Source organism: Exophiala viscosa, assembly GCF_022695815.1.
Source record: "Exophiala viscosa unplaced genomic scaffold EDD37scaffold_7, whole genome shotgun sequence".
Lineage (NCBI taxonomy): Eukaryota > Fungi > Ascomycota > Eurotiomycetes > Chaetothyriales > Herpotrichiellaceae > Exophiala > Exophiala viscosa.
In genome coordinates, this window is record NW_026944359.1 from 889,373 (window position 1) to 913,284 (window position 23,912).

Sequence of the window (23,912 nt, forward strand, 5' to 3'; positions counted from 1 at the left end):
TCCTCGTTTTGGGACCTCAATAGGTCATGCAAGGGCTGAACTGACGCTGGCCAGCTTATGGCCGACTGTCGCAAATTGGTCCGCACTTCCACTCCGCTAAATAACGCCGGAATGCTTCATGATGCTTGTTAATGATGCCTTGACAAAGCATTACGAGGCGGTGCGTGTTCTCAGAATCCGCACAAGGGATCTGTGTGGACCGAAGAGGCCTTATAGGACGGCAGACCGTGCATCCAAGCTCGTCTTTGCCAGCGGGTTCGACGAAGGCACTTCGCCATCCTCAGCTTTTGGCAGTTGCTTGAATGACGAGTCCTGAGACTCACCTTTCGGAGCAGAAGTGATGTGTTCGATTGTTCCAAGGAGAGGTTACCGCCTCTTATTCTGTCAGTGGCTCGGCCTGGGTCACTGAAAGTGGAGGATGTGGATCTGCAGCCAGCGTAGCAGCTAGACTTTGAGCTCGTCTTCTGCCAGCCACCCAGCCCATGAATTCGCTATAAGTCTGAGGTAGGACGCTGACGTTGTCTGGTGACAGGAAAGTGTAGAAAAATGTCCCGGTGGACTTCCTCTCAGTATTTTGATGCTCGACTGGGCGCACATGAGTTCGAACCATGACTTGGATGCGCGTGCCCCCGCTAGGATCGGGTTCCGTATATGACACGCCTGCTGCGACATAGAGGACTGACCCCACAGGGACCGGCTCTTCGAATGTGCTGGGGTCAAGGTTAATGAACCGTGGTCGTGTGTGCGAGAATGAAGCTGCGCAAGTGAAAGCAAGTTCGAATGTGGTCTTCAAAAGAAAGCCTCCGAAGATCATGAAGTCTAACACAAAAGCTTTGAGTAGTGGCCTTGAAAGAGGTTTCAGATCTACTCACTGTGTCTGTTGCGCATCTGGGGTTGCATTATCTGCGTGCTGTGTATTTGAGTCTTGGACATTGCAGTCACGTTGCTCGGTTGGCTTTTAGGATTGCTGGAATCAGCGTAGGCGAGTGATTCCGACCACATTTTATGGATCAGAGCAGATTCTTCCTCATCCGGAGGTTTGGTAAGGATATGCGAAGACTTCATCGTTTTCTTCCTCTTGTAGTTCTCCTCTCCTTTGGCGAAGAGAGCCTTCTCATTGTGTGTGGTGACCTCTAGCGGAGCGATGTTGACTGGCTTTTTGGTGTTGGGATCCAAGGCAACCATCGTAAAAGCGCAAGTCATAAAAACATCTTCCGTACCAACATGGTGACCTTCTTCTGGGGCTTTTGCGATCTGTAGAGTGATCTCCATGCTACTTCTGCCAGTCGCAAAAGTAACTTCACCACTCAGCTCCAAATCGCATATTTCTCTGATTGGGTTTTTGATCGTGATTCGGTCTACCGCGGCGGTCACCGTGGCCACGCCTTCGCCAGTGTGCCTATACGCCACAACTCCAGCTAACGCATCGAGGTCCATCAGCAAGGCGCCGGTGCGTATCTGTCCGTGGGAGTTGGCGTAGGTGTCCAGCATCCACGGGTCTTTCTGTCAATGAAAACATTGGTAAGTGCAGAAATGTAGTCATAACAACACTGACAGCTAGAGGCAGAACGACGCTGGTATAGCTGTCCGACATCTTTTTGGGAGTCACATCTGGCTTGACAGTTTCAACCTGAGCAGGCGTAGGATTCTTGTCCGCTTCTCTCTTTTCCCGTAGAGCCTCGATCCAGGGCTTGCGGACGCGCATCTCGGTGAGCTCTTTGAACACGCCATCGGTATGTTGGGCCGATGTTAGGTGGAAAAACCGCGACGGAGAGCATGTGGTGTTCGCGAGATAGGGCAGTGTGCGCCTGAGAACTTGCGTCCTCGGCAAGTGCAAGAGGATAGTTCGAGCCATTGAAGAGACCAAGGTCAGTACTTAGACCTCATGAAGCTCTTCGTCGCTATACATTGTTTGGGAATAGGATGGCAGTCAAAAGCACCAAAGCTGAAAATGAGTCACGCTTATTGGCGGAACAATTTAGTTAAAAGCACATGCAAAAGAAGAGATGAGGCCGGGAATAATCGTAGGCCGCAGGCGGGGGGCAATTTGATCGCTGTATGGAACTCGTCGGACGTGGCAGGGGGAATATAAATTCCGTCCCGGTCAACAACACCTTCTACCTTCTTTGCACCCAATGTTTGAGCCGTAATGGAGCTATCATGATGCGGGATGTCGAGCTTGAACTGGGAGATTGTTCATTTCTACATCGAAGATCCCGGATTCACCTTCATACCAAAATCATTGTCAAAATCTCGTGTGAGGATGACTGTGTTGATGTGTCATCAGACGAGGTTCCTCTGCAGACACACTTTTCTTCATGGTTTCCAAGATCACAAAATCTCGTCTGGCTACTGCGATTGTCATTTGCTGATGATATAGAAACGAACTTGCTTGGCCCGCAGGATGTCAGAAGATTCATCGCAGATCGCATCGCAGACGCTGAGGTAAGCCGATCCGGGAGTTGACTTGACTGATCCTGATGCGTCTAGCTATGGAGAGACCTCGGGTACGATACGTGTCACACAGAGTTGCAGGGTGTGCGGGACATGACTTCTGAAAGAGTGATGGAGATGGAGTTCCAGCTGAGAGTATGATACTCCATCCCGGTTCGCAGCACCTTGCAACTAATACGGGTTCAGTCTGTGAGTGATGACAACCTAACGGCTGTCTGTCCTTCCAACATGTCAACAAAGCATGTTCAACGTGTTGGACTGCATTTGCACTTTGTAGGCGAGTCACATTCGGTCACGGTGCCCAAGAACACACCATCAGCTGTCAAGCTTCCCAGCGACCATCTCTGGTCCATAATGCCCCTATCAGTCACCACAAGATCAAGTCGTTGTGTCTCTTCACGGCCTCTTCCCAGGGTGACATGCAGCAATGCTCATCGGACTTTGATCTCAAATGACCAGAAGATGCTGCAGCTCGAGAACTCGAAGGACAGTGTTTACCCGAAGCAGAAGCCGCCAGGTTTGTCCTCATTGGACGAAGAAACGTTCATGGCATTGCTCGACATTGGCATCCGTAGCAGTATCGTGTCTCGACCAACGAAAGTGGCTGCTGGGCTCAAGTGCCTCGAGGAGGCCAATGTGACACGGTTGTCTGATATAAGCCCCTCAACCTTTACTTCGCGGTATACCCAGAGATTTCGTGAACAGTCAAGCCTTATACCAAGTGTTTTCAAATGGTTGGGAACCTTCTCGGCGCGGTCGCCCCCCACCGGTGACGATAACACCGGCAATGATGTTTACAGGAGGACTTTAGACATCCACAGAGGTCTGTTCACGACCGTCGCTAACGGTGTTCGGGATCTGGAAGGAGCACGTAAGCTGCGCCCTCTGTGGTCGTCGAAGCAATCAGGGAACCCTAGAAGGGTGCTCGAAACTGCTACCACTACGCTGCTCGAGGGTACGTCAGAGAGGGAAGACTTCTTCACTAACAAAGCCCCCAGCAATGATCTATTTGATCTCGCCTTGGACGTCAACACTCAGGCTAATTACTGTGTGGGATACATGCCTAGTGTCACATCACAGCGTATCAATGACTTTGGAAGTGCAACAGAACTGAGAGCCTCAGAAGTGTATTACAATGGGCAAGACCCGGTTGATGTCACTGGTATATTTCACGAAACCGACAAATTAGCCGAATCACCTCCCCTACTGCCTAGCTATGCAGGCAGTCCATCGCAGAGGAGTGATGTGTCAATGATTATGGCCCTGGATGAACCTATGGAAGAAGGTTGCACAATCGAGCGGGAGAATATCATTGGTGGTCGAGCCTGGCTTACTCAGAATGTCATCCGCATGCATCCGCTGAGGCAGCATGAGCAAGCCCCTGTGTTGGGTGACCAGGTTGACCATTGCAGGAAAAGGCACGACTTCCTTTTGGACCTCGAAGCTGGTTGGTCAAGAGACGCATTAATTGGACTGCTACTTGAGGAGGAATCCGACAGCGCAGGACTTGGTACAAATGGCTCACCTGCCCGTAGCACCACCTCCCTCCTCGACCTCGGCCAGCCGAATGTACTTCAGCCTTCTCAAAGCATATTTTGCAACTCAGACAGAGAATATTTCCCCGACGACTGGCCAGCATTCATGTCGAGCAATCTTCAGGAAAGTCCATCAAACACTTCCCTGGCCGACGTGCTAGGAACGGACCATCTCTTGTGGCACATGTGGAAGCGACGAGCTAGCGTTGTCCCACGTGGGGAAGAGGATATGCTTGAGATGAAGATCATGTACGAAAGGGATCCAGATATGAAGCTGTTTGGTGATGGATGGGATCTCGACCCCAGTGATATCAGCTCGAGCAGCAACGAGGATCCAATAATTCAGCAAACAGCCGGTAATCATTCACTTCCACGAGAAAGGCTTCCGACTCCCATCTCACCAACTTCCGACAGACGGTCGTATTGTCCTCCTACTCGCTCATCTTCATCTTCATCACATGTTGGTCGATCTGATGCCAGTCCCAAGCCGCAACGCAGGGGCAGCATCATGAAACGATTCTCCTGGGGAGGTCGACAGCACTCTTCGGACACGGCGAAGCTTGATATGACGAGCCTCGGCGCACGAGCCATGGAAGTGAAGAAGAGAAAGACACTGGACGACTACGAGATGATGGATAGGGAATCGTTGAATGATGACTCGAATGACATGCTTTTTTGATGAAACGGATGGTTGGGCATGGCGATGGCGTTCGGGGTTTTGACAGAGACAGGCAACTGGCATCCCAGAGCCCGCATCTCGGGAGGTATTCTTAGGGACGAGCAGTACCACGATACTGTTGCTTTCAGGCCCAATTGTGAGCTGATTCGGGACGATTTTGACGGGCCAAAAAAGCAAGGGCGATGCATGTATAGTGACAGCCACATTGGCATGCGACACTTCTATGGTTAGTGTAAATATACCCATCTTCATGCTTTTGACGGATGTCACATCCAAATTGAGAGCATCGAACCGACTGGATGTTCTGGAAGACGATTGCCGGTTTGTGGTATATGTGATGAGTAAGGAGGAAGAGTGTGAGCTCATCACCCGGAGGTCCTTTGAAAGTCAAGGCGGTGCCAGTTACTGTACTCTGAAACAGCTGCTGCTGTGATCGGCTCTCCTCGCCTAAACGTCACTAATCGGAAGCGCATGGCATTTGGTCATAGAATTTCCAACAGTAAAATAATTCCCCAAGCCACCGAGGTCACTCGCTTCCAACAGACTTCATTCGATGCGACATCATCACCATTCAAGCATTACTCCTCAGCGCTCCTCCAGGCTTTCACCTATAGAACTACCGCATATGCTACCCTAAACCTTGCCCTGGCATGCCATTCCACTGGCTCTGCCCCTCCTTGACATCTTGAATTATCCATATTTGTTCCTGCGCCCCTCACCACATCCATACAGGCCTTGAGCCCTAATAGCAAAGCTGGCTTCCAGTCAGTCATCCCACAACGATACTATTCAGCAAGCTCCTACTCCATCGCAGAGGATTCTTAGTTGGATTCCTGGGAGTGAACATTACAGAACCCGAGTCAAGTTGTCGGTCAAATCACGTATTCCTCTTCTATACCTCGTCTCCGGCCTCGTGCTTCTCCTCGTTCTTGTTGCACAATTTTTTGGATCACGAAAGCCTTCCCCTCCGAGCCCTTCCTACAGACCTGAACCGACGGAGAACGCTCTCAGCCCCTTCGGAGACAGTGTCTACAGACAGGAGGCGTACTACGAACGACTAGAACCTGGAACTCAGTGCAAGCCAAAATCTTTGTTCTCGGCTGAACTTCCGGTCACACAGGTCATCACCAACATGGCTCTCGAAGCTGAGGCTAAGCGCATGGTTGCGCAGTTTGAATACACTGCCGAAGATGTGAACAAAGGAGTGAAAGAGTTCATACGGGAAATGGAGGAAGGCCTAGAAAAGCAAGGAGCCATGATGAGCCAGATTCCAACATATGTCACCTCAGTACCCAACGGCACAGAAAAGGTAGGATAGCAAGCTACTCTGCGACAACCACTGACGGACTCAGGGTGTATATCTTGCAGTCGACCTAGGCGGAACCAACTTCCGAGTGTGCTCCATCACTTTGCACGGGAATCAATCGTTCTCGCTACAACAATCGAAAGTACCCGTTCCCCGAACACTGATGGAAGCCAAGACTTCGCACGAGCTATTCCACTTCCTTGCCAAACAGATAGAGGCTTTCCTCAAGGCACATCACAAGGACCATTTCGAGAAGCACCGAAAGGATGGGGTGGTGGAGGAGGAGTTCTTCGACCTCGGGTTCACCTTCAGCTTTCCCGTCAACCAAGTAGGCATCAATAAAGGACATCTTATGCGGTGGACGAAAGGTTTTGATATCCAAGAGGCAATCGGCCAGGATGTTTGTGGGCTGCTACAAAAAGAGATTGACGCCTTGGGACTTCCAGTTCGAGTCGCGGCACTTGTTAACGATACAGTAGGAACCTTGATGGCCAGATCGTACACGTCTCCAGGCAAGCACAAGACTCTGATTGGTGCTATCTTCGGCACTGGCACAAACGGTGCCTATGTCGAAAAGCTTGAAAAGGTGAAAAAGATGAAGGCTATCGAAGAAGCAGAGGGCGGCAAAGCCAACTATGACAGTTCCACGGGGTTAATGGTCATCAACTCGGAATGGGGTAGCTTCGACAACGCGTTGAAAGTGCTTCCCAACACCCCATACGACATTGACCTGGATCGAGAATCGGTAAATCCCGGCATTCAAATGTTCGAGAAGCGTGTATCAGGCATGTTTCTAGGAGAGATTCTCCGACGGGCACTACTGAGCCTGCACGAACATCCAGACGAGGGCATTGCATTGTTTAAGGACGCGTCCTCGCACGACAACGATATTAGAAGTACCACTACCGTGGGCGAGGACAGTGCTCTGTTTAAGCAATGGGGCATTGATACCTCTTTTCTTTCGATCGTGGAAGAAGACCAGTCCGACCATCTGCGCATCACCAAGCAGACGCTGGAAAAGGAATTGAAGATTGAGGCTGCATCAACTGAAGATTGTGTAGCAGTCAAGATGTTGGTCCATGCCATTGGCAAACGAGCAGCCAGACTCAGTGCTGTTGCACTTGGTGGTGTGGTTCTCGCGACAAACAAGCTGCAGGAAGAGGAGATGGTAGATATCGGCGTGGATGGCAGCTTGGTTGAGTACTATCCTGGCTTCGAAGAGTACATTCGTGAAGCATTCAGAGAGACTGAAGGTATTGGCGAAGATGAGAAGCGCATAAGAATAGGGCTGGCAAAGGATGGCAGCGGACTGGGTGCTGCTCTTATTGCTCTGGTGGCGCACAATTCGGATCAGCCGTTGTAGTAGGTTGGCTCCCATCTTCCGCCAAAGAGACGACCAAATGTTGCATTTACATAATTGATAACGAGCTTTCAAAAGCGAGAGTACATGGCTTTAATCATGCATGGGACGATTGCATTCTAAGAATTGTTGGTTGCGAACAGTTTTTGGCTGAAGTCTTGGGGTGACGGATATAATTTATATTCAAGAGTCATCGAATTCTAACTTACGACATAATATTTCTGCATACCATGCTCTTGCTAGACTTTACTTTGTGCTCAACAGAGTCGCTGTCTCCGATCTCTCTTCAACCCGTGCACCTGGTGTCGTACTGGAAAGCCTTGCCCCGCCAGATTATATTAAGAGGCAGTCCGACCGCCCCAAGAGAATGAGTGGCGATTTACAGTCATGGGCGCTGCCACGCCTTCAGCGACTTCTTCCCATCGACGACGAATCGCTCAAGGAGGTCATCACATATTCAACAACCCTACCGAAACAAGACTCTGCTAATCATCTCAAAAACCTGCTGGGAGATTCGCCGCAAGCACTGGAATTCATTTCATCCTTCAATTCGAGGCGAAGTAACGTCATCCAAGATCCCAAACCTCAACCATCAGCGCCCGGTGTTGATGAGGGTGGCTCCACTGGTCCAAGAAAGAGGGCGCCGAAGAAGTCAAAGGCTCCTCTCCACTCCACGGGTCCTGCACGTGTGCCTGAAGGCTATGGAAACGTGGCTGGCGGTTATACGAAACATTACGAGACGGACGGCTACGCTCCAACTGGTTCACGACCTGTGTCTCGAGACCACAACCAGTTCTCCCTTTCGCAGACACCTGATGCCCTTCAAGTTCCTCAGACTACCAATGGAGGTGGATCTTCCGCGACTTCACGAGAAGCATCCCCTGTTAAGAAGGCACAAAAGCTACCACCTTCCGCCTCCGGCAACCTGATATCTGATTTTGGGTTCGCCAATGTCCGCTCGAAGCAAGCAAAAAAGCCAGCTCATTCTCCGCATTCACAGGCACAGTCTGGGGCCTCCACTCCACAGAAGGGAAATTCTACAACCACCTCGAGTGTGGCCGACCTTACGGCAGCCATCGCAGCGTTAGAGCTCTCCACAAACCCAGCACTGTCGAAAGAGAGGCGGAAGTGTCCATGCAATGCTTCAATACATCCGCTGTTTGAAACAGCGCCGAACTGCTTGAACTGTGGAAAGATCATATGTGCTCTTGAGGGCCTCCAGCCATGCTCGTTCTGTGACGCACCGATTTTGACGAAGGAACAAGTCAACAGCATGATCAAGGCCCTGAAAGAGGAACGTGGCATTGAGAAAATGGTTGTGCACAATGTTGGTCAGTCACATTCAGGTAGAGGAACGCCAGTCTTTGGTGGCTCGACACCTGAAGCACTCTCTGGAGACGAATCCTCGTCGGCTGCAACACGAGCCCGTGCGCATCGTGACAAGCTGTTAGCGTTCCAGCGGGAGAATGCTCAGCGGACGAAAGTGCACGATGAAGCAGCTGACTACGATGTAAGCCTTGCTCCCGGCACTACACAATGGATGACTCCTGTACAAAGAGCGGCAGCATTGAAGATGCAACAACAGTATATACGGGAGATGGAGGAGGCCGATCGCCCGGAGTGGGAAAAGAAGAAGACTGTGATGAGTATGAGCATCAAGAATGGCAAGTTGGTCAAGACTTTTGAACGGCAGAAGGCGCCGGCGACGGCAGACAAACCGGACACATCTGAGGTTGCCGATGATGAGGAAGATGAAGCTACTGATCAGCACCTGAGTGTTGGAGGCAAAGGCGCTTTTAGCAACAACCCTCTCCTTGCTACTGGGAAGCTTGTTCGTCCGGTATGGAAGGCACCTGAGGGTACTGACAAGGGCAAGAGTCGTGAAGTTGAGAGAAAGAGTGTTTGGCGGCGAGTTCAGGATGATAATGAGGATAACGAGCAATGGATACTTGACGGTGGGCTACATGGCTATGGCACGGAGACGAGATTGATGGAAGATGGAAGCCAGCAAGAATGTGGTTAGATGATAAATATGCTCGTATCATCTATTGTATCCCTGATGCATGACGAGTGCCGACTACGATATGGGCAATTGATGAATGCGATTGTCGACCACGTGGTGGCAAAGGGTAGATCCTGGTCAAATACGAGCCATGAGCGCCCTGGGGTACTGTACTTCAACGGTCGCCTAACTTAGCAAAATAAAGCCTGAAGAACGGGGGCTGCTAAAGCCATTGAGGCTCTTTTAGGCGCCGGACCAATGCAAAGGCACTTGGCACGTCAGGCACAGGAACAGGAACGGGGAGCCGTGCCTGACTGTCACAAAGGAGTTGCGCGCGCCACTTACTTTCACTCTTCGACTGCGCTCTTCTATTCTGTGTTCGACCAACAACAACAACTCTCCTCGTCGCCGTACACGATCAAAGACGCCTGCTAATTCTAATATTCTCTCCGTCTTCATCTGCTTGCAGAGAATCGCATTCGATCCACGCCTACATCACCTGTAATATAATTGAAGGACCCTTCAGACGACGAGCACTGTCCTCCTGACGAACCGTCGATCACCCCTAAACCACGATCAGTGCACCGCGTCCTGATAACACGAGCTCAATCTTGTTGCACGACCAGAATACTTGCCGGCCTGGTATTGAGACAGACACAACTACCCCTCTCGAAGACTTCTGCGATGGTCCAATGATGCCAGGAGCATAATACATTCACGAGCCAGATATCCTCCCTTCTTTCCTTGTTTGACGCCCGACTATGCTGTGGATGCGCTGGCCACTCCACCGCTTAACTCGCCGTCTCAATGCTGGCCGTTGACGTTATTTCTGGCGTAGGGTTCAGAGACACCAGCCTTGCCAACATAATGGAGCCAGAATTACCCCACTTGAACAACCTTCGAGCCCAGCTACGTCCCGAAGATGCCGTCTCAAGGATCGGCCGACCCGCTCGTTTTGAGGATGACCGTCCTCCCCGAGCTTCTAGCGAAGACACCAGATTGCAAGGGCAACGGGTTGATGCTGTGGAACAGCTGGAAGATTCGCCCTCCAAATCACCAGAGAAGCCAACTTCGCAGAGTGGCAAGAACGAGTTGACTTTACTTTCCCTTGAAGACACAGCCGAGCTGTTCAAGAAAAAGGTGGCAGACGCGAGACAAGACACGGAACATGCTCTTGCAGGCAGCGAAGCAGTCAGCGATGTGGTCAAACCCAAGTTGACCCTCGACCTAGGTCATTCCAACATAGCCAGGCTACCGGAAAGCGTGGTTGATCTCATCAAAGCCGAGGTGGAAAGACTATCACTGTCTCACAATCAAATATGGCATATCCCGCTGCGATTTTCGGACTGCACGCATCTAAGATACCTCAACATCCGGTCCAACGTATTCAGGGAAATACCACGAGGTGTGTACAAGCTGAATCAGTTGGAAATATTGGATATTAGTCGCAACAAGGTTCGCAAGATTTCGAGCGACATACGACACCTGAAGTCTCTACGGGTGTTTTCTATCGTGCATAATCGAATCGAAGATTTACCCATCGAGTTATGCGAAATGACGAAACTGCAGATATTGAAGATTGCAGAGAATCCCCTGCGGTTCAAGCTGAAAAAGGTGGTTGAAGCAAAGGAATCAGAAGTTGCTTTCTCAGAGATGACCGACCATGAAAGGGAAACAGTGATAACAACCGAGATCAAACGATACCTGAGAGAATCACATCCAGCTATGACGCCGATAGATGTTGCGCTGTCTAACGAGGTCGACGAAAGTCCTATGGAAACCCCAAAACCTCTGAAACGTACCTTGAGCAGCCGATTTCCTGTTATTCCAAGCACAAGTACTATGGAATCTTGGTCCGAAGGCAACAAATCATCACCACTTCAACTTAATGCGCCTCCAGTACCCATGCGTTCTCACTATCGCATGACTTCAGGATCACAGTCTATTGCGCTTCGACGTCCAGGAATAGCACCCCTGATCAGCGGCAGCAACGAGAGGAATCGAAGCAACAGTGAGAGCGTACTCCAAGCTTCAGCAGCGGCCCGTCATAAGAGGATGGGCATGATGAGGCGAGAAAAGCCAGACTTGGACAGTATCGACGAGCTCAAAGTGAACAGGAACAGTCATCTTCGTGGCTTTAGTCACGGTTCAGTCCTCAAACGCAATGGAGGCCTGTCATCTCCGGGTGGTGCAAGTTCGTCAAGCCCTAGTAGCCCACGAGACTCAAGAAAGCATAGGCTTGCATTTGTGAAGCGGCTGTCGAGCTTGCCTGAGCATAAGATCGACAGTGGCTGGACTAATCCTGTCATCGAGGGTGCCAAAGGCATTTTATATGCCCTGTACCAAATTCATCCACAGATCTCCGGCCTGATCGCTGCCATAAGAGGAAAAGATGTCCGAAGAAGTACGTTAGAATTTACCTTTTTCAACGCGTCAACCCATGTCGACCGGCTGAATGAGGCTTTGGAAGCAGCTGACGTGGTTGACGTGGAGGACGAAGATGCTGTTGACAAGATTGAGGCTACGGTTCGACGTGATTGTGCAACTTGTATCATGGCGTACACCCATGTGACAGCTCAACTGCAGGACAATGTCAAGAAGATTGTTGCTGGGACCGATGCTCGATACGTGCGAAGTCTGATGCTACTGCTCTACGGCAGCATGTTTGAAGTTAGAAATGCCATTCAGAGCTTCGGTGCAGCTATCAAGGTTACTCAACATTTCGGGCACAGGAGACAGATGTCGAGTGGCACTACACATCCCATCCAGACGATTCCCGAGGAGTTCAGCACTCCTTCTCAACCGGTTCGAGCAATGACGCCTACCCGAGACAGAAACCTGCCCTCGAGGCCAGGTGGGAGATTGCGCAGTGACACAGCCATTCAACATCCGCTTGCAGAGACTATCCCGGCATATCAACCAGGCCCTGTGTTACCTTCAACCACTACTCCGATCCACTTGACTTGTTCTACTCTGAATGGAGGAAATTTGACCGGCACATCGTCAACATTCTCGAATAGTGGTACCCTCAATTCAGCTTCGAGCTTCGGCACGCGATCGAGGTCTAGCTCGCGTGCTGCATTGATGGGTGGCCTACCAACCTCCGTCGCCAGCACCCCTCGTTCTGGGGAAGGATTCAATCTTCCTCTGGCAAATACTTACGCTGTTCGAGTCAATCCATCGACTGGTTTGACCGATGCTCAAGAAGAAGCTGTGTTCGAGCAGATCTTTCTTGCATTATCACGGGCATATGACGCTGCGTTGCATACGATTCCGGTCGCCAAAGCACAGTTCCTACGATACCTGGAAGCGGCGGAGGAAAATCGGCAATCCAAGCACGAGCTGTGGTCTACCCTCGTGTACCGTTGCAAGCTATGCATTGATGTCAGTGAAGCTTTGCAGATCAGATTGGTCAACATGCGCCTCAAGGAGCCTAGTGCCCCTGGGGCCGGTCGCAATGATCCGTCGTTGTGGTCATTATGCAAAAACTTTTTGATGAGCTTTATCGACTTGCTAACTGATATGCGTGAAGCAAAAGCGTTACGACTGCTTTCACAAGAGCTCATCATAATGCTGCGACCTGTGCAAAAGGCTAGTCGGGAGGCTGGACGCCTGATAGAGACTAGTCCATGGCGATATCTCACTGATAGTGCCACTGCGGCTATGCCTCCACCTAGTGTCTTCAATACAGTGAACAGTCAGCAACCGACTCCGCTCAATGGACACACGTACACCAATGGTATCAATGGTACGGGCGTCAATGGTCACTATCCGTCGGCCCATCAGAGTACGACATCACAAGTTGGCAATTATCCTATGCAAAGCCCGTTTCCGCCGCCTTTGATTCCTGTCCCAACGATCCCGGGATCATCCTCGTCGACAGCTACGCCCAGCACCGCTATGAGGCAAATGGCAAATGGTAATGGCATGGTCAACGGTTCCAGCCCGGTGTCCGTACCCCTACCTGCCACGCCGCTTTCTGCAGCTTTGGGTCCTGCTGCGCAGGCCACGGTGCCGAATACTGGTATACCCAGCACGCCTGCCAGTGCGTATGGGGATCAGTTCTTCAGGGGTGATGTGTTTCAGCGGGCGGATAGTCTGCTGAATATGCAGCAAGCTGGGACCGTTCATTTTATCAACAGGCGGGGGCAATGACGAAATGCAGCAGCGGTATTTTGACTCTCGGACAGCGTTGGTTACGCGTCGTGGTCGACGAAAATGAAGGCATCATGGGTGCGAAATGGAGTTTACTGTCACCCAAACCCGGTCGCATTGCCTTGCAGGATTGAACGGGATATGGTACATTCGATTGGGTGAACCGAGGGAAAACGGCATGTCCTTCACGAACCGATATGTTGATATGCCTCTTGTACATTGCACTGTACGCCATTGTATTCACTGGTCTGGCCCGGATGGCCGGCCGGAATGGCGACTGCATTATGGATGTTTTACGGCTGGATAGGATATGAGAACTCAGGAGGCAGGCCTTGTACGCGTAGAATTACTGTTCTCAGCAGCGGAGCATGTAGCAAATGAGCTACAGTAGTTGTATATTATTAGTAGTATGAATCAAAATGAGACTACTACGGTAGTAATGTGTATATGAAGTGTAGACGACGGATCTAGTACTCAATGGAGGTCGAACTCTTATTACTTCGGAGCACGTTTGGACTGTGAAAAGTGAGTGGCTCTGAAAGCGATACAGAGCGCTGTGCCGAACAAGCCCTTTCAAAAGTGTGGAGACCAGCACTTATAAGAAATGTCGTTGGGTCGTGAAAAACCCCCAGGAATTACTTGAATGGGTAAATGTGTATGATTGTTCAGGTATTGGAGTTTTCCAAAGCCGGTGCTGTGAAAGCGATGAAAGCGCTGTGCCGAACGCAGGTTCATGGTTGTTTGACGCACTTTTGAAAAACGTTGTTGGATCGTGAAAAAGTTGAGTTTCTGCTGCATTGGGTAATGTGTATGATTGTTCAGGTATTGGAGTTTTCCAAAGCCGGTGCTGTGAAAGCGATGAAAGCGCTGTGCCGAACGCAGGTTCATGGTTGTTTGACGCACTTTTGAAAAACGTTGTTGGATCGTGAAAAAGTTGAGTTTCTGCTGCATTGGGTAAATGTGCATTCCTGTTCGGGTAAGTTCCTGACGGTCTCATTTCTGCCTTAAGCCGTATTGGGGTGAGACCGTCAGGATAGAAATCCCATGGATCGTTGGGTGGTGAAAATCCAAACATGAAGGATTACTTCAACGATACCGTGGCAGGTCTGCATGCCAGTTCAGGGTACGGTAGTGATTTCGCCTGCCACGCAGGCTCTACTCTTTCGATAGTAATTAGTAAATGTACAAAAACAAAGGCATGGTATGGTAAAAGGTAAAAATGGGCCATGCTGCAGATAGAAATACCACAGTCTCCGTAGTCTCCTGCTTGTCGCTCAATAGCAGATACCTAGGTATCCCGTCGGCCCGTGAACGATATCGTGGCCCCGTCGTATTGCCAATCCTAATCTTCCCCTTCCCAAGGCTTGTCTTCCATTGTCTTCTCGATAGTGTAAACTGCTGCCGGCCATACCGCAGTTTACCTTGCCTGTCTTGCCATTCCCCAAGGTGTTTGATTCACATGTTGCTCACAATTCTTTGATCGCTAGCCCGAATGACCTTTCTTGGATCGTGAAAGTGGCTCTTCTGAACGGAAAGGGTCTGCAGCATGACAAGGAACCGCTGATCAATACACGAGGAGGCGAATGCCAACGGGCACTCAGTTCGCCGAACATGACGACATGAGACAAAAAAAAACCAAAAAAGAATACTTAGCAACGACTGGTTTCGATCCAGTGTCCTCCTTTCCGTGAGTCAGTAAGGGAGGAAGAATTTTAAATGATAAATTGAAACGAACCGGGTTACGAGTATGAGCCCCTGTTATTGATCAGTGGAAAGTGGTAATGACATCACAATGTGTGCTTACGGCGCGCTTCCCTTTTTTTGGTTAGATAATACACGAAAATATGAGGGGGACTTGAACTAACGCTGCGCCACGTTGCTGCAGAAGTGACGACAAGCTGTGTCGTTCTTGGCAGGTTGTTTTTGACCAAAAATCATCCTATTTTATATATGATGACTCCGCCGCACGCCCGATGGCCGCCTAGCTTTTATTTCGATACCGCCAAAAACTGATGCCATCATAATTGAAGCAATCCAGTGTTCTCTGTCGAGTCATTAGAACTATATCATTCGCTTGCTATTGGCGGACCCCTGGTAGTCCATGTGAAGGTACTTGATATCACACTACGCTGTCTTTACAGTATCGACACGCTATCTTCTGCGCAGGTTGATATGCCGATCCGAAAATCAAGCCATTCAGTGACTGCCATCGTGTCCACCAGATCCCGTCCCGAGCATCATGCATTACTGCCATCATAGCCATTCGTTCTTGTATTTCTCCCAGAAGTCGCTTAGGCTGCTGGTCGTCTTCGATTGTGTGACATAGCGCCGTGGTCTCAAAGTGACCAAGTGTATTGAGCCTTCTAACCAGTCCACGATAGTGTTTGCATGAAAGATCCTTTTAGCCATAACCCCAGGATGTGCAGTACCCACTGAATCGTAAATCCAATCATTGAAATGTGAGCCATCTTCTTTGTCACCCCGCCCTTTGATCGCAAGCCTGGCTGCAGGCTCGAATTCCGGAAGCCATTTACTTATGAACCTATAAGGATGGGCTTGACCTGGTGGTGCTAGGTCAGGGCGAATAGTGATAGCCTTCATACCATCTGGAATCCTGATCTTGAGCCAATTTCATTTGTAGAAATCGTCCTTCCTTTTGTGGGCGGGACCAACCTTTGTAAAGCCGCCCATGTTCAAGAAGATCAGCGACCCACCTATTCGAATGCCGAGAATCAGAGAGATCTGCTTGGACCCCAGATGTTGATATGCGAATCCCGCTTCGGTCGGTGATCAGCTGTTCCTCATACTCCAACAGGGTCTGCACCTCATTGGCAGAAGCAAATAGACCAATGTCTGGATCCCATGTTGAGTCATCCATCGAGTCAGGGTCCTGTACATCTGCGGCTCCAGATTGGTCCATGGTCGTATCACCGGAAAAGCTGTGTCAATGTCTCGTTGCTCTTCCTTGTCGGGTTCGATAGGTTCTTCTTCATCCGATTCTGGCTCAAGTCGTTCTTCGACTATTTCGTCCGCATCTTTCAGAGAAGCAAGAGGCTTCTCGGTTGGCTGCATGGTCCGGCGCCTCGTCTCCGCCTGAGTATATAGCTTCCGTACCGCTTCCATCTCATGTTTCTCAATCTTCTGATACTTTGACGAAGTAGTATCGCTGGTATTGTTATTAGTAACGCCGCGACCTTTCCGAGTATGTTCTTCGTTGAAGCAACTAAGGAGGACTATAAGAGCGCGCGACAAAGACCCCTCGGTATTGGTCTGTTGTAGCTTTTCTAAGTCCTCCATTGTGGAAAATCCGCGTCGGCATAGATACGCCCGAATGAGTGGATCAATATTCTCTGGAGTCCATGGCTGAAGGTCCTGGTCATGACGCTCGGACCAAAGCTGCTTCACGAGTTTAGTTCGGAACGAACAAGCTTCGAAGTAATAAGCGTCCACATTGATGTCTGTCATCGCAACAGCGATCTTAAAGACCTCTCCAAGCTTCATAACCTGTTGCCAGCCGCTGGACACGACTGGGAATGGCTCAGGTGATTCAACAAACATGCGAAAAATGCTGTTATCAGAATGCTTCTGAATCCAACAATGCATTTTCTGTCCCCGAAAGTCTAGTGTATATGGTCCATAGACTGCCGGTTTTCCCAAGCGAATGCTGGCAAGGATCTCTTGTCTTGACGCAGGACCGCACAGAAGAACTACACGGAGATCACTGTTGTTTATCAAGGACTCGTGAACTTCTGACGGCGCGTAATATGATCCTCGTCCTCAACATCGGTCCTAGAGTCGTACAGCCCACGGTTTGTGTGATTGTAGGTGAAGAGAAGAGTATTATCTCCATGGAAACCAACCGAACGAAGAAGCCAAGGAATCCAACCGGAGTCTGTTGTTCTTGTACCAATATCGATACTTCTGTTATCCAAGACAATGCAGACTTTTGCCTTGAGTGATCCGAAGGGAAGAGTATGGAAGTCGTCCATATCACCAAAGGCGGTCGTAAATTGATGTCCGAGATCAAAGTATCCGGTCGGGAGCGGAGTCTTCGATATAAGCATGTCAAGACTGTAGTGCTGTACATCTTGTGCTTTAAGTTGCTCCTGAATCAGTCTGCCATAAGCTGTAAGGCTGGGTGGTACGGTCTTTGATGTCGCAGAAGTAACCTGACGTTCTGCAGCGATCATTTTGACTCTTATTGCGGGGAAAGCAGCGATCTCGGGGTCCAAAGACCCAATAAGGCGCGATCGATGTTGCGCCCTTGACGTATCCAATTGGGAACCCGCGAAAGGCTGCAGCAAGGGGGGGGGGAGTACATTCAAGCCTGTTCCAGTATATCGCTCGTCGGGAGCAGTGCCAAAATACTCTGTAAGAGTTTCATCAGCGAGGGTCTCAAACGCTCGGCAAAACATCATCTCTAGACAGCATTGAATGATTGATATGCTGAAACCAGAGGATGTCTCTTTGTGTCTGAACTCGTCGGGCATGCGCCAAAGTTGTAACCAATTTGCTCTTCGGTGACCGTCTCCCATATTCAGGATAAAGTAATGGAGCTTGTCGCAAAGCCCTTGCAGGATATGTCTGCAGTGGGTGTCGATGCGGAGAAGAACCTTGCTGGATTGTCCGACATAGAAACAAACATAGAGACCATTCCGATCGTCAGTCACGAAGTCCAGATACCCACAAGTAGACCCCATTGCATGAATGATTGGTCCTGTGCTGGTCCTTCTGGAGATTTCTCAGACTGTTCCTCGTCAGATGTACTTTCAGATCCTTGGAGCAGATAGGCAGCTTACATGTCTGGTGTGAGCTCCTTGCCCTGGAGCTTAAACACTGTCGGGTGTACAAAGGCTAGTATCACCTGAACTAGTGGGTCCACACCGTGCTGTCGAATCTCGGCTGCATAGTCGAGGCGAAATATCTCGGCATGATCGCCATCTCTAAGAGACAGAACAAGCTGCTTTGCAACGTTCTCAAGAGAAGCCGGAAAGCGAACAAGGGTTTGTTGTGCCTCGGAGTTGAACTGTGTGTCTACCAGTTAGCCTAATTACGCCTTGCAAGGAGGTTCACCACGAAGTCCTGACCGTGTAATTCTCAAGAGACCCTGGAATACTTGATTTCATGCCTGGAGCCACCAATGAGATTGGGACATTTTGCAGACGCGCGAAATTTTTGTGGGGGCCTGGAATAATTGTTTTTATGCCTGGAGCCTCCAATAACTTTGGGACCTTTTGCAAATGCGTGAACTTGGTGTGAGAGGCACGAGGCCTGGGTATAGAACGATTGTCCGGGCCTCCGAGTCCAGAGGCGGCTCCCCGTACCCTCTTGAAAATCCTCCGAGCTTTCCTCGTTGGCTTGAACCTCGGAGGTGTTGTCTGACTTTCCGAGTCAGAGCTTTCAGACGTGAACCTCCTCTTCCTGGTCTCGAGCACTGATCGGATATTACGAATGTACCGAGGAGGCTCAAGAGGATTGGTAGTACCGTACTCCCGGCATTCGTTATCCCAGGCTGCTCTCACTATATCTTTGTCATTTGGGAGCGTTGTTCCTTTAGGAAATGCGAGGGAAGGACGGAGAAGAAACTGAAGAGGTTCTGGGCCCTTAGGATCTGGAACGTAGGGCTTGAGAGGTTTCGCGATCCAATCTCCATAGTCCCACCAAGCTATTTTCCCTGGCTTTGGTGGATGAATCCTGAAGAACTTCGTCCGGGGTCCCTGCCTCTTGAATGGACAGTGCTCTCCATGAGCGTCAGGACCGCTTCCACAGCTTGGGCACACATCGTAGAACGGGCAATGCTTGAGATCTAGCCCGCGGGCAAGGCAGCTGATACATTCCGGATTTTTCATCCAAAGTTGGTCTGAAGTCACCGCAGGGACGACATCTGGCTGGGATCGTGGATCGTTGGCCATTGTGGCTGTCCCTCTGTAAGGGAAGTGGTAGGCAGCTCTGTGAAGCTATGGTATGAGTTTGCAAGTACGTTGATGGACCTCAAGGCAACTACTGAGGTAGATTTGATTCATTCGAAGTCATGTCTATACATATCGGAATGCATCTCACTGCCTGCAGGTCGATAACTATTCGCCGCACCCTAAGCAAACATTCAGTGAAGAACCTGCTCGCCGCACTTTAAGTAAACATTCAGTGAAGTCCTGCTTGCCGCACACTAAGTAAACACGACTTCGCCGTTTCAGCAGGATGCGATAGAATACCGATGATGGCTTTGCTAAAGCCGTCCTGGGTCGTAGCAGATAAAGCCACGTCGCTCTCATCTCAAATTTCAGCCTTTCTGTTGACAGGATCGAACCCCAAGTGATATAAGCGAGAGTTGCTCCTCTTCAGACAAGAGTGTATGTCTCACGATATCCAATCGAGCCGTTTTGATAGTTGAGCGTCTGCGTCGTGTTATAGTTCCACCAAAAGTCCAGGTACTCGGGATACCCGGCCTTTGCGACACCGCAGGTGGACACAAAGTTGGGGATGTTGTTGACGATAGTGGTGAAGTTGGCGAAGGGGCATGAAAAGCCAGGTCCACTTTGACAAGTTGGCCACGGGACAACGGCCTCGTTGATCACGGCGCGAACGTAGGTTCCTGCTGCACTACTGGCGGTGGCGTTGCAGGAGAGTCGTTCCAGGACCAAATGGCCGCCCATGGGGACGATGTCGGCAGAGTTGTACGGGTTAGGAAATGGGACCGAATTGTTGGGTAGCGGGGACGATGGAACGTCTAGACCGAGCGCGGCGACGATGGGGGTAATGTACGCATCGTGCGCGAAGTTCCAGGACATGGGGAGGTGTGAGGGTCCGGCTTCCATGAGAGCCAGGGAGGCGTTGGCGAAGACTTGGCCAACTGCTGTTTGGTAGTGGTCGCCGGGGCTGTAGAGTGTTAGCGGGGATGGTTGAAAATACGAGTTGGCAAGGCATGACATACCCTGAGCAATAATAATATGACAGGTCTTGGATGTACCCGAAAGCGACCCACTCGTCGAGCGTGAAGGCGTTGATCCACGGCGAGTTTGGTCGGGTCTGGAGCTCGAATGTGCCCACAGCCATGAGTGCTGGGATGTCTGTGGAATTCAGGTTGAGACCTGGGTTTTGGGCATTGAATCTCTCGGCGGCTACCTCGAATTGTGGCAGCGTTCTGACCGTGTAGAAGCAGGCAAGTAGACCTGTATCTGCGAGACATGTTGGTGTAAGGCTGTCGGCGCCTTGGGTGTAGTTCTCACTGATGATGTTCATGGCCGCGCTGGTGGAGTAGTTGTAGCCGAAGAAGCCCATACCAAAGTATCGGGCAGTTTCAACAACTCGCTCATAGCCGCCTGCAAAGATGGGAACAGTGGTTTGTCCGTCCCAGAGGTGGCCGTACTTACTGCCGTATTCTGACCCGCGCCTGAAGGCATTCAGCAGGTCCTGAGTACGGGCCTGAGAAGGTCTCTTGCTCCAAAAGACCCTGGTTGGCGATGTAGAATGTCCAGTCGTTCAGGAAGGCTAGGTCGCCTGCCCAATTGGTGATCTTGGAGGCATAGACTTTGTTGAGAGCAGCCTGATTCTTTGCGGCGGTGGTGGCATCTGGGTACCGCTCGCCATGGCGCATCAGCATTATGACCTGGTCGACGGCACATCCTGCGGGTGGGTTTGGATCAATTCCGTACCCAACGCGATCTGAGTAAGGACCAATGCCGCCCATGTGTTTGATAGGATTGTAGGAGTCATAGAAGTTTTGTGAGAACTGTTTCTCCTGGTAGCCATTGTACGGGCGGGATTGGGCATATGCGCTAGTGGCAGCGAGGCCTGTCAGGACTAAGCTGAACAACGACATTGTTTCAGCAATGGACGATGACTGAGATTGAAAGAAAGAAGTCGGCAGGGTGATTGGACTAAATTGGAAATGGGTGCCTGATGCAAAAGCGAGGGAGAGCTGTTCATAAGGCAGACGGTGGCTTCCGAGGCTTTTTGATGCTATATAGTCTTTGATAGCTTGCCATGAAAGCTTCCTAAGGCAGATGCTGGATGCTGGAGGTCAACCCGAACATGCAGGTCCCGCTGGTGTTGCAGCTTCTATTCGTCCCACGAAGCATGCTTGGAATATGCAGGTATTCCAAAAGCAGTAACATACATGAAACACGTGAGCGACATGTAGTATTTCATTGGATTTCTCCAAGCTGGGCGACATTTAGTTCAGCAACAGCCTTTGAGCGAAAACTTTCTGGACGGTGTTGATATGTTGCAGCATCGATGAAGCCGGACAGAACTCGTAGATCTTTGGGGTTATAAAGCTCCGCGTCGCCAATGGGCGGCCAGTATCTACCCGCATGCACGCGTGCTTGTCCCGTTGGTTCAGGAACACAAAGCAACATGGCGTATCGGATATCCTGATATCCACGTAGTATCCCAGTGCCGAAGATGCGGAACTTACTCACCTAATAGTTCGTTCATTTGGATTCTTGTTTCTCGTATTCGTTAGCGTTGACATTCTCGCATCACTCTAGCCGGTGGAGAAGAGTATCGACACCGGCACTGTTGCGCCGCGCAATGTCGAGGGATGGCTCCAATATAATCGAATAGAGCTTGGCTTCTCAGCGCCGGGTAGAGAAGGTTGCTGGCAGAGGCAGAGCATAACTGCGGGAGCGACTTGCAATCGCTGTAAGAGTTGAGTGGAAGGATTGCAAGATGAATAATGATGATGCCGTTGGAGAGAAATCGAGCGTATGTCGCCGCTTTTCCTCGCCCCGGCAGAAAGAAGGCGACCTTGAAAGCAGCGTGAATGATGTCTTCCACCGCCTGCCCATGAGATAGATGAATGCTGAATTGCAACTGCAGCCCACACTTTTGCAACATGTGATGACCGTGAACCCCGGCCGTCATGGCCTTCCCAGCTATCTTTTCACGCCTAGACGGCGATCTGGCTGTCACTTTTCTCGTGTACGAACGAGGCAGATAGCTTCAATCGCACCAAAGGGACCTCGCGTGCACGAAACTATCCAGCTGCCCATAGGTGTGAGCGGGCGTGTCAGACTTGAGTACGTTGTTCATGAGGCGTTGATGACACACCACATGTACTGAGATGCGACTAGTGCTTGGGCTCCCTCACCCTCCGCGACAGGAGAGAATGGCCAACGAAACATACTTGTCCACCTACCTCGTGGGCCTGACCCGAATGGCCTAACTCGATCAACTACCGGCGAGCTAGCATGGCTACAAACACAACTCTCTCCGACTACTTCCCTAGTCAGCATCAACTACAGACTTGGAGCGGACGCGCAGGGTGAACCGACGACTTTCCCGATTCCGATCCACGATGTCGCAACAGCCTTCGCACACCTTACCTCGTCTACGTCGCCTTTCAATTCAGGTCAAAATGATCCGGCCAAGATTTGTCTACTTGGTAGCCATATCGGCGGTGCGTTGGCGACAATGCTTGCCCTCACCGAGGCCAACGATGTCCACGCTGCGGCTGTGGTAGAACCACTGGTCGACTGGGTCGGCTTGGACGAGATTGTAGAACAACTGCGCGCTGGAGAGGACGCACCACGGAAACGGCAGAGACACAAGAGCAACGTTCGTTTTGGCGCTAACGACCAATCTGTGCTCGCCGCAGCCGAGGACTTGATCAAGCTACGAGCGCAGTTATTTCCTACCCCATCGTCATACTTCGACCCATTCGCCAGCCCTGTGCTGTTTCTGCGAGCTCCAGGGAGAGACACTCCGCTTAGCAACACCGTCGGCGATCAGATGGTCGAGGATTTAGGCCTAGACGAGATTCGTGGTGGGTACGGCAGTGACAATTTGCCCAGGTCTTCCAAGGGAGACTCGACCTCAGCGTCTGCCTCAGCAGCCCCAGCTCCTGGCGATCCCAACGCGACCTTTGTCTCGGACATAATGACTTCAGCTACGACATCATCTCAGACTCCGCGTCGACGACGTAAAGTCCTCCAGCGTTGGCCCTCGGTGGGTCGTCCAGAGTCTACACTGCTTCCACGTGTGAAGGTGTTTGTAGGAGCGCTGCAGAACCATCCCGATGCCGAGTCTCAATTTGTAGATCCACGGCTAGGGCACACAGCGCTGATGCGCGCTCAAGGCAGTGAGTTGGTCGAGTTGATGCGCAGGGCGTGTTTTTTTGGGAGGGAGAAAGGCTTTGCTGAGGATAGAGTCCAGCTTCACGACGAACCGGCCATCACTGCAGAGTCTGCAGAGGAGGTTGACTCTTATGGCAAGACAAGCAGCAGCACTGCGTCGAGCATGCCTGAAAGTGCTGTGAAGTGGGCCCAGGCCATGTTTCGAAGCGATTAGGCTGACATGTCGGCTCCATGTTTGCTTGTCGATCGAACATCAGGGCATGTTGTAGGCTCTGAGGAAGCGGTACCTCTATTTCACTGCTTACTGCTGCATCGGCCAATTTGAAGTGTTCATCCCAGCAGCTT

General features: G+C 50.8%; 8 protein-coding genes across 8 annotated transcripts; 5 read left to right on the forward strand and 3 right to left on the reverse strand.

Moving 5' to 3' along the window:
* Positions 1 to 376: 376 nt before the first annotated feature.
* EDD37DRAFT_651335 (acyl-CoA thioester hydrolase) lies at positions 377 to 1,855 on the reverse strand (the record flags this gene model as incomplete). Its single annotated transcript, XM_062818344.1, has 3 exons — positions 377 to 819; positions 873 to 1,503; positions 1,556 to 1,855. 3 exons carry the CDS (start codon positions 1,853 to 1,855, stop codon positions 377 to 379), a joined length of 1,374 nt encoding a protein of 457 aa, XP_062669040.1.
* Positions 1,856 to 2,916: 1,061 nt separating this feature from the next.
* EDD37DRAFT_651336 (uncharacterized protein) lies at positions 2,917 to 4,668 on the forward strand (the record flags this gene model as incomplete). The annotated part of the gene is made up of 1 exon (XM_062818345.1): positions 2,917 to 4,668. One exon carries the CDS (start codon positions 2,917 to 2,919, stop codon positions 4,666 to 4,668), a length of 1,752 nt encoding a protein of 583 aa, XP_062669041.1.
* A 953-nt stretch (positions 4,669 to 5,621) lies between these two features.
* On the forward strand, positions 5,622 to 7,549 carry EDD37DRAFT_459889 (hexokinase). Its single transcript, XM_062812951.1, has 2 exons — positions 5,622 to 5,977; positions 6,021 to 7,549. Exons 1-2 carry the CDS (start codon positions 5,801 to 5,803, stop codon positions 7,335 to 7,337), a joined length of 1,494 nt encoding a protein of 497 aa, XP_062669042.1. The 5' UTR covers positions 5,622 to 5,800; the 3' UTR covers positions 7,338 to 7,549.
* A 3-nt stretch (positions 7,550 to 7,552) lies between these two features.
* EDD37DRAFT_633964 (uncharacterized protein) lies at positions 7,553 to 9,496 on the forward strand. The gene has a single exon (XM_062816820.1). The coding sequence runs from the start codon at positions 7,702 to 7,704 to the stop codon at positions 9,355 to 9,357; it is 1,656 nt and encodes a 551-aa protein (XP_062669043.1). The 5' UTR covers positions 7,553 to 7,701; the 3' UTR covers positions 9,358 to 9,496.
* Positions 9,497 to 9,688: 192 nt separating this feature from the next.
* EDD37DRAFT_633965 (RAM signaling pathway protein-domain-containing protein) lies at positions 9,689 to 13,918 on the forward strand. Its single transcript, XM_062816821.1, has one exon. The coding sequence runs from the start codon at positions 10,144 to 10,146 to the stop codon at positions 13,489 to 13,491; it is 3,348 nt and encodes a 1,115-aa protein (XP_062669044.1). The 5' UTR covers positions 9,689 to 10,143; the 3' UTR covers positions 13,492 to 13,918.
* Positions 13,919 to 15,744: 1,826 nt separating this feature from the next.
* On the reverse strand, positions 15,745 to 19,403 carry EDD37DRAFT_695551 (uncharacterized protein; the record flags this gene model as incomplete). The annotated part of the gene is made up of 6 exons (XM_062820111.1): positions 15,745 to 16,033; positions 16,095 to 16,381; positions 16,423 to 17,198; positions 17,246 to 18,222; positions 18,291 to 18,517; positions 18,579 to 19,403. The coding sequence occupies 6 exons, from the start codon at positions 19,401 to 19,403 to the stop codon at positions 15,745 to 15,747; spliced, it is 3,381 nt and encodes a 1,126-aa protein (XP_062669045.1).
* A 426-nt stretch (positions 19,404 to 19,829) lies between these two features.
* On the reverse strand, positions 19,830 to 21,310 carry EDD37DRAFT_658446 (3-phytase B; the record flags this gene model as incomplete). Its single annotated transcript, XM_062818976.1, has 3 exons — positions 19,830 to 20,367; positions 20,423 to 20,881; positions 20,910 to 21,310. 3 exons carry the CDS (start codon positions 21,308 to 21,310, stop codon positions 19,830 to 19,832), a joined length of 1,398 nt encoding a protein of 465 aa, XP_062669046.1.
* Positions 21,311 to 22,161: 851 nt separating this feature from the next.
* On the forward strand, positions 22,162 to 23,781 carry EDD37DRAFT_610473 (uncharacterized protein; the record flags this gene model as incomplete). Its single annotated transcript, XM_062815214.1, has 3 exons — positions 22,162 to 22,197; positions 22,312 to 22,511; positions 22,566 to 23,781. 3 exons carry the CDS (start codon positions 22,162 to 22,164, stop codon positions 23,779 to 23,781), a joined length of 1,452 nt encoding a protein of 483 aa, XP_062669047.1.
* Positions 23,782 to 23,912: the final 131 nt, after the last annotated feature.